This window comes from Carlito syrichta, unplaced genomic scaffold (assembly GCF_000164805.1).
Source record: "Carlito syrichta isolate Samal-C Ts95f unplaced genomic scaffold, Tarsius_syrichta-2.0.1 Scaffold304772, whole genome shotgun sequence".
Classification (NCBI taxonomy): Eukaryota; Metazoa; Chordata; class Mammalia; order Primates; family Tarsiidae; genus Carlito; species Carlito syrichta.
Window position 1 is genome coordinate 20,084 of NW_007248868.1, and position 9,115 is coordinate 29,198.

Sequence of the window (9,115 nt, forward strand, 5' to 3'; positions counted from 1 at the left end):
GATGATATATGCCATCATGAAAACACACAAAAGTATAAAGCTCACTGGTAAAGCAAACACAAAAGTGAGAATAAGAAAGGATACAAATGTTCCACTACAGAAAACCACCAAACCACAATGATAAATAATAAGAAAGGAATGTAGAATATGCAAAACAACCAGAAAGTAATTAAAATTTAAGAATAATAGGAATAAGTCCTCACATATCAATAATAATCTTGAATGGGAATGGATTAAAATTTCCACTTAAAAGATATAGACTGGAGGGGAGGATACCTCATCAATAAGGGTACCTGCATAATGAACATTTGTATACCTAACCCTAAATTGTACCCCACATCCTTGTGTGTCTGTGTGTGTCTGTGTGTGTATATGTTTTGAGTTGTAGTCTCACTCTTGTCGCCAGGCTGGAGTGCAGTGGCATGCTCACAGCCACCATAATATCGACCTGCTGGGCTTAGGCGATCCTTCCACCTCAGCCTTCCAAGTAGCCAGAACTACAGATGCACACTACCACATCTGGCTAGTTTTTGTGATTTATTGTACAGATGAGGTCTCACCAAGTTGTCCGGGCTGGTCTTGAACCCATAGGCTCAGGTAGTCTTCTTGCCTCAGCTTCTCCCAAGTGCTGGGATTACAGGCTGAGCCACCATGCCTGGCTGTACCCCACATCTTTAAAATAACAAAATTAAAAGTTAAAATGATAGGAGTTGGGGTGGAGGTGGCAAAAAAATATATAGACTGGATGGATAAAAAATATGATCCAACTATATGATATCTAGCATAAAAAAATATGATCCAGCTGGGCTTGGATCTTATTTTGGAAGGCTGAGGCAGACGGATTGCTGGAGTCCCTCAGGTTGGTGCTGGGGTGGCTGTGAGTGTGCCACTGCACTCCAGCCTGGGCAATGAAGTGAGACTTTGACTCAAAAAAAGAAAAATCCAACTATATGATGCCTAGCAGGAACTGACTTAACTTGTAAAAGTACATACAGACTGAAAGTAAAGGAATGAAAAAAGATATTTCATGCAAATGGAAACTAAAAGCAAGCCAGAGGAACTCTATTTACATCCAAATAAAACAGATTTTAAGTCTGAAACAGTAAAAAAGAGACAAAGTTGTTGACTATTTAATGATAAAGGGATCAATTTAGTGAGAGAATATAACAATTCTAAATACTTACATACACCGAACACGAGCACACCCAGATAGGTAAAGCAAATATTATTGAATCTAAAGGAAGAAATAGAGTCCATTACAACAATCACTGTGGACTTCAACACCTACTCCCAGCATTAGACAGATCATCTAGAAAGAAAAATTAACCATGATACATTCAATTTAAATTGCACTTTGGGTCAAATGGAACTACCAGACATTTATAGAACATTTTATCTAACAGCTGCAGAATGCACATTCTTCTCAGTAACCCATACAACATACTCCAGGATAGACCATAGGATAGGCCACAAAACAAATCTTAACAAATTTTAAAAACTGAAATAATATCAAATATATTTTCAATGGAATAAAACTAGAAGTCAATAACAAGAGGAACTTTGGAAACTATGCAAATAAATGGAAGTTAAACAACACATTCCTGAATGATGACTGGGCCAATAAAGAAATTAAGAAAGAAATAAAAATATTTCTTGGAACAAATGAAAATGAAGCACAACATTCTAAAATCTATAGGATACAGTGAAAACAATGCTAAGCAGGAAGTTTATAGTAATAAGTACTTACATTAAAAAAAATAGAAAGATTTCAAGTAAATAATCTAGTAATGCATTTCAGGAAATAGAAAAGCAAAAACAACCCAACTCAAAAGTATAGAAAGAAAGATATAATAAAAATTAGAACAGAAGAACACAAAACAGAGACAAAAAAATACAAAGGATCAACAAAATAAAAAAGTTGATTAATTGAAAAGATAAACAGCCGGGCTCGGTGGCTCAGCCTGTAATCCCACGCTTTGGGAGGCTGAGGTGAGTGGATTGCCTGAGCCTGCGGGTTCGAGACCCACCTGGCCAACTTGGCGAGACCTCATCTCTACAATAAATCAAAAAATTAGCCGGGTGTGGTAGCGCGCGCCTGTAGTTCCAGCTACTTGGAAGGGTGAGGTAGAAGGATCGCTGGAGCACAGCAGGTCAAGGCTGCAGTGGCCAGGAGCAGCCACTGCACTCCAGTCTGGGCGACAGAGTGAGACTCCAACTCAAAAAAAAAAAAAAGAAAAGATAAACAAAAATAATAAATGGTTAGCTAGACTAACCAAGAAGAAAAGGAAGACCTAAATAAAGAAAAACAGAAATAAAAAAGGAGACACTGCAGCTGATACCACAGAAATACAAAACATTATCAGTGACTGTTATGAACAACTACTCTAGCAAACTGGAAAACAAAGAGGAAATGAACAAATTTCTGGACACATACAACCTACCAAGACAAAATCAGGAAGAAATAGAAAACCAGAACAGAACAATAACAAATTATGTGATTGAATTAGTAATACAATGTCTCTCAACAAAGAAAAGTCTAGGAACAGATAGCTTTATTGCTGAATTCTACCAAACTTATAAAGAAGAACTAACATCAATCTCCTTAAGCTATTCAAAAAATTGAAGAGGAAGAAATTCACCCTAACTCATTCTGCAAGGTCAGCATTACTTTGATACCAAAACCAGAAAAAGGCAAAACAAAAAAGAAGGACTACAGGTCAATATTCTGGATGAACACAGACACAAAAATATACAATAACAAAATCCCAGCAAACTGAATCCAACATCTCATCAAAAAGATAATAGATCATGATCAAATGGGATTTATCCCAGGGATGCAAGATGGTTCAACATAGCAAATTTATAAATATGATATGTCACATTAACAGAATGAAGAACAAAAATCTATAATCATCTCAATAGATGAAGAAAAAAGCATTAATAGACCCCAACTTCCCTTCATGATCCCTTCATGAGTCTCTCAACATACTAGACATAAAAGGAACATACCGGTCGGATGTGGTAGCTCAAGCCTGTAATCCCAACATTTTGGGAGACCGAGGTGAGGGGATTGCCTGAGCCCACAGGTTTGAGATCAGCCTGATCAACCTGGTGAGACCTCATCTCTACAATAAAAAAATAATTAGCCAGGCACAGTAGTGCATTAGCTGGGTATGGTTGTGCATGCCTGTAGTTCCAGCTACTTGGAAGGCTGAGGCAGAAGGATCATCGGAACCCAGTGGGTCAACACTAGGGTGTCTGTGAGGATGCCACTGCACTCCAGCCTGAGTGACAGAGTGAGACTCCTACTCAAAAAAAAAAAAAAAAAAAAAGGAACACATCTCAACATAATAAAAACCATATATGACATAGTACTGGAACTCTTAGCAAGAGGAATCAGACAAGATAGTGAAATAAATAGCATCCCAAATGGAAAACAGAAGTCAAATTGTCCCTTTATGAAGATTACATGATCTCATATTTAGAAAAACCTAAAAACTTCACCAAAAACTTCTTAGGTCTGATAAACACATTCAATAAAGTTGTAGGGGGCTGGGCATGGTGGCTCACACCTATAATCCCAGTACTTGGGAGGCCGGGGTGAGAGGATTGCCTGAGCCTGCGAGTTCAAGACCAGCCTGGGCAACATTGTGAGACCTTGTCTTTACAATAAATCAAAAAATTAGCTGGGCATGGTAGCATGCGCCTGTAGTTCATGGAAGGCTGAGGCGGAAGGATTGCCTGAGCCCAGCAGGTCGAGGTTGTGGTGGCTGGGAGCATGCCACTGCACTCCAGTCTGGGTAACAGAGTGGGACTCCAACTCAAACAATAAAATAAAATGAAATAAAGTTGCAGTATACAAAATCAACATACAAAAACCAGTAGAGTTTTACACACCAATAATGAACTAGCTGAAAAAGAAACCATGAAGGCAATCTCATTTACAATAGCTACAAAAATAAAATTAAACACCTAGGAATAAATTTAACCAAGGAAGTGAAAGGCTTCTACAAGGAAAACTATAAACACTTACGAAAGAAATTGAAGAGGGTGTAAACAAATGAAAAGATATCCTATGCTCATGGATTAGAAGAATTAGTATTGTTAAAATGACCATACTACCCAAAGCAATTTACAGATTTAATGCAATTCCTATCAAGAAACCAATGTCATTTTTCAAAGAAATAGAAAGAGCAATCCTAAAATTTTATGGACCCAAAATGAGCCTGAATATGCAAAGCAGTCCTGAGCAAAAAGAACAAAGCTGGAGACATCACACTACCAGATTTCAAAATAGTGCACATCTATAGTAAACAAAACGACTTGGGATTGTAATACAAACAGACACATAATTTTTTCTTGCAACTTGAATCAGCAATTAAAAATTATCATTTTATTTTATTTTATTTTTTGAGTTGCAGTCTCACTCCATGACCCAGGCTGGAGTGCAGTGGCACGTTCATGGCCACTGCAGCCTCAACCTGTTGGGCTTTGGCAATCCTTCTGCCTCAGCTTTCCAAGTAGTAATAACTATAGTCATGTGCTACCACATTTGGCTTTTTTTTTTTTTGGTAGAGGCGAGGTCTCACCAAGTTGCCCAGGCAGGTCTTAAACCCTTGGCTCAGGCAATCCTCTTGCCTCAGCTTCCCAAACTGCTGGGATTACAGACTTGAGCCACCACACCCGACATTTTTATTTTATTATTTTATTTTATTTTGAGTCTCACTCTTGTCACCCAGGCTGGAGTGCAGCAGCAAGCTCACGGCCACCGCAGCCTCCACCTGCTGGACTCAGGCAATCCTTCCGCCTCAGCCTTCCAAGTAGCTGGAACTACAGATGCACGCCATCACATCTGGCTAGTTTTTTTGTAATTTATTGTAGAGACGAGGTCTCGTCAAGTTGCCCACGCTGGTCCTGAACCCCTGGGCTCAGGCAATCCTCTCGCCTCGGCCTCCCAAAGTGCTGGGATGACAGGCTTGAGCTACCACGCTCAGCCTGTGGTAAGCATTTAACACTGTGCACATATATCAAAACATCAGGATGTTCACAACAAACATATTCACATTTATTTGTCAATTATATCTTTAAAATCCAGAAAAAAACCTGTGGGAGGAAGGAGGCAGACGAGGCAGATGGAGCCTTGGTCTTTAGTCATTCCTCAGCCCAGCGACAGCTGAGGCTGAGGCTTTGGGGACCTCGGAGGCTCAAACTGTCCGCACAGGGGTGCCCATTGGGGCCGGATGATCAGAGCTGTACACCTAGGGGACTGCCTGGAGAAGGTCTGACCAAGTGAGGCGCTCTCTGCAGATGTGTCTCTGTGGATGCTGTATGTCAGTAATGCCCTTTAGCCCCCACAAGGGCTTATGAGTTGGGCTTGTTGCGTCCAACACAGATGGGGGGACTGACTTGCTGGGACTATTATTTGGGGAAGGGCTGAAAATGGGCCCAGTTCTGCCGGTCACACACCAATGGGACTCCTGGGCCCTGGTTGGCATCTTGCTCACAGAGAGCTGTCCCCTCAGGAACCGTCCCTGACGTCTCCTCCCCAGAGAGGTCACGGGCCTTGGGGTCCTCACTTGCGGACCTTGATCTCTGCGTACTCTGAGGCACTAGTGGCTGCCTGGTGGTGAGGCTCCTGGGGCCTCAGTCTCTGGAAGCTGAGGGAGGCGTAATGCAGCTTCTGATCCTCCCCCGAGGTGGGGGTGGCCCCAGCTGGGGGTGCGAGGTCTGGGGGGCTGCCTGGTGGGCACTCTTGCCGGTCACCCTGGATGCAGGGGACAGAAGGGGGTCACATTAGGAGAGTGGGAGCTGGGAGACAGCAAGAGGGTCCACCAGTGAACCTGGAGACGGAGCCTTGGTCTTTGGTCTAGTCATTCCATAGTCATTGGCAGGGCCCTCGTTCACTCACTGGTTCATTCATTCACTCATTCATTCCCCAAGTGTTTGAGCAATAAGACCCAGCCCTTGGTTATTGAAGGCAGCCTCATAAAATCCTCACAACAATGCACAAGGGAGACAGGACACCAGCTCTTGTCAGGGGAAACTGAGGCTAAGTAAATCTGCCCAAGCACACTTCTAAGTAGTGATCAGGCCAAGATGCACATTCATGCCACTCTGACTCCAATTCCTGCTGCCTTATGGAACAGCTACTTATGCCGGGTCCTGGATACTCAGTGGGGCCTAAGCAGACACCTTCCCTGAGTTCACGCAGCGAGAGTGGGCATGGGGAAGCAGGCATTAAAGTCCCAGTAAATTAAGTTACTCTCTAATTGCAAATTGTGATGGGCTGCCGGGAATGTGTGGTGTGAGGACAAGGATCTCCTCTGTCCTGCACTGCCCTCAGGGCCCACTCACACTCAGAGGTCCAGGCGTCCAAATGCAATCAACAAACTGAGCTGTGAACCCAAGACACAGGACACTGCAGTGAAGGAGTCACTTGTCCAAAGGCAGGCAGGACCCTGTGTTCCCAGCTCCTGGGTGGGACGCTCTAACTGAGAATATCCCGCCTGAGAGACATGTCCTCGTTCACTGGGAGCCACAGGCCAGGCCAGGTCATCTATACTAACAGCAGATTGATGGTGGGGCCTTGGCCATGTGGCATCTGTGTGACTCTGGAGGGGCCAGAGCCTGAGTCACTGAGGTCAGCTACACGGGTGCCTAGGGGCCCACCCAGTCACACCCTGGACGCCAGAGGCTGGCCATCTGTGTTGTTGTCACCTCTGTGTTGTTGTCCTCTGTGTTGTTGTCACCTGTCGGTGCTGGGAGCATGACGTGCTGTCCCTGTGTCACCATTCCTTGACCCTGCCCTGTGATCCCTTCCCGTCCCTGACCTTCATCTGTGTCCCTTCACAGTATAAACTATCCCCATGAGGTCACAGCTCCAGGGAGTTCTGTGAGTCCTTCTAGAGAATTTTTTGTGTGTGTGTTGGAGTCTCACTCTGTCATCAGGCTGGAGTGCAGTAGCACACTCACAGCCACCCCAGCCTTGACTTGCTGGGCTCAGGTGGTCTTTCCACCTCAACCTTCCCAGTAGCCGGAACTACAGGCTTGTACCATCACGCCCGGCTAATTTTTTGATTTATTGTAGAGACGAGGTCTCGCCATGTTGCCCAGGCTGGTCTCGAACCCGTGGACTCAGGCGATCCTCATGCCTCAGCCACCCAAAGTGCTGGGATTAGTGAGCCACCACCCAGCTCCTTCTAAAGAATTAATTGAAACTGAGAGTGGCCTTGGGGACCCCAATGTTGCAGCTGGTGTCAGAAGTGAGGAAGGTGCTGGGGACTTCAGAACTTTGTAGTAGACAATAATTATTTGGGGACAATCTCTCTGCATCCTGTGTTGAGGAGGAGAGATAGGAAGGAACGGGAGGGAGTTGGGCGTCCAGAATGAAATGGAAGTGGGAGGGTCCATTGGAACTGAGCCCAGCAGGTGATCCTCAGGCCCCGGTGGCCTTTGGCTCTGGGACAGGACATGGGGAGCAGTGGGGAGGGAGCTCCCGGGTCATGGGACTGGGGGCCGTTGATGGGGACCCAGAGCAAAAGCCTGTTTGGGGTACGATTATTCTTTGTTATCAAGAGGAAGGTGACCATGGCCCTTCTGGGGAGAGGACCAGATGGGACCCTGATGAACAGAGGGCTGATCACTCACCCAGGAGATGGGACCCAAGGCGGCCAAGGCGTCCCGCTCAGCTGCCCTCCTGACGGCTTTTCTCCTGCAGGTCCTCACCCTGAGGGAGGAGCCAGGACCTCTCAGCCTCCAGGGGCTCCAGCCTGGAGGGACTGCCACTCAGCTTAGAGGAGACCAGAAGGCTACCGAGGCCTGAGAGAGCGGACATGTCACCGGGAGACCTCCCCAATGAGAACGGGGGCCCTTCTCATGGCTGGACCAGGGTTGGGCACAGACCTCTGCTCTGATGCACCGTCCAAGGCCATTTCTCAAAGCACGGCCCTGCCCAGACTCCTCCAGCCCTGGGGGTCTAGGACCCCGCCATAATCTGCACCAAACTCCCTCAGGGCAACGCCCACCTGAGGAAGATGAGGCAGGAACAGAGACTGAATAGAGCAGCAGCAACGGCTCCAGCGACGGCCCCCAGAAGGAACCATCCCCCAGGCACTGGCCTCCCTGCAGACCAGGGGGGCTTGTGGTGATGCCCCTCCCGACCCTGGGACCCTCGAGCCCCTCCTCTCCTGGCACTAGAGCTCTCGGGTTCTCCCTCCCCCACCAGCCACGAAGCAGGGACCTCCCGCAACTCCTGCCCCCGAGGCCCAGCTCCGCCCCACAGGCCCAAGCCCCACCTTCCTGGGGCCCCTCCCCCTCTTTCCCCGCGCTTCTGTCCCCACCCCCCAGACCTGGCAGCTGCAGGACGGAGCCGCTCTGGGCCCCGTGGACGTTCCGGGTCTCGCAGCTGAGCCCGAGGCTGGAGTCCAGCCCCCCGTGGAGGCTCAGGGAGCTGTTGGTCCAGGACCCCGCTGAGCTGGGCGTGGCCATGAAGACGCCCTGGCTGCCGTTCGCTTCCAGAAGCTCCTCGCCAAGCCGCCAGCGCAGGGAGGGGGACGGCTGGCCCCGGGAAGAGCAGCTGCAGCGCAGACCCTCAGCCTCCCAGGAGCAGGAGGGTCCCAAAAGTCGTGCGGGGTCTGCGGGAAGGAGGAGAAGGCTCAGCGGGTGCCCCCTGCCCGGGCCTGGGTGCCCCGCCCCCACTCACAGTGCACAGAGAGGCTCAGAGAGACGTGCTGGGAGCCCAGCCGGTTCTGAGCGCGGCAGGTGAATTCTCCTTCGTGCTCCATCTGCACACGAGGCAGCTCCAGGACCCCCGGGTCTGAGGGCTGGGAGGGGCTCAGGGTCTGTCTGCCCCGGGCCCAGCTCAGCCTGGCTGGGGGGTTGCCGTGGGCGACACAGACCAGGCGCAGACTCTGGCCTTCCAAGACTGGGAGGGATGTGCCGTTCCTGAGGGTTTCCAGGACTGGAGAAGGGAAGAGCGGAAGTGATGGGCGACCTAGGGCTCTGGCTCCCTCCTGCCTGGGGACACCCCAGACACCAGGACCCCAGTTTGGCTCCCAGAGGCCCTGGTTCCTGTGTCTCCCTCTCTCACCTGTCCTGTTGGCCTGGGAAACCGTCA

At 48.1% G+C, this 9,115-nt stretch overlaps 1 protein-coding gene across 1 annotated transcript in view; it reads right to left on the reverse strand.

Moving 5' to 3' along the window:
* Positions 1-5,572: 5,572 nt before the first annotated feature.
* Positions 5,573-9,115, reverse strand: part of LOC103263265 (sialic acid-binding Ig-like lectin 5) — a 5,529-nt gene continuing 1,986 nt past the window's right edge. The window contains exons 5-10 of the mRNA XM_008060957.1: positions 9,089-9,111; positions 8,702-8,959; positions 8,349-8,633; positions 8,025-8,121; positions 7,648-7,726; positions 5,573-5,764 (exon numbers count right to left, since the gene is read on the reverse strand). Of these exons, the coding sequence (XP_008059148.1) occupies positions 5,573-5,764; positions 7,648-7,726; positions 8,025-8,121; positions 8,349-8,633; positions 8,702-8,959; positions 9,089-9,111 (934 nt within the window). The remainder of the gene's footprint in view (positions 5,765-7,647; positions 7,727-8,024; positions 8,122-8,348; positions 8,634-8,701; positions 8,960-9,088; positions 9,112-9,115) is intronic.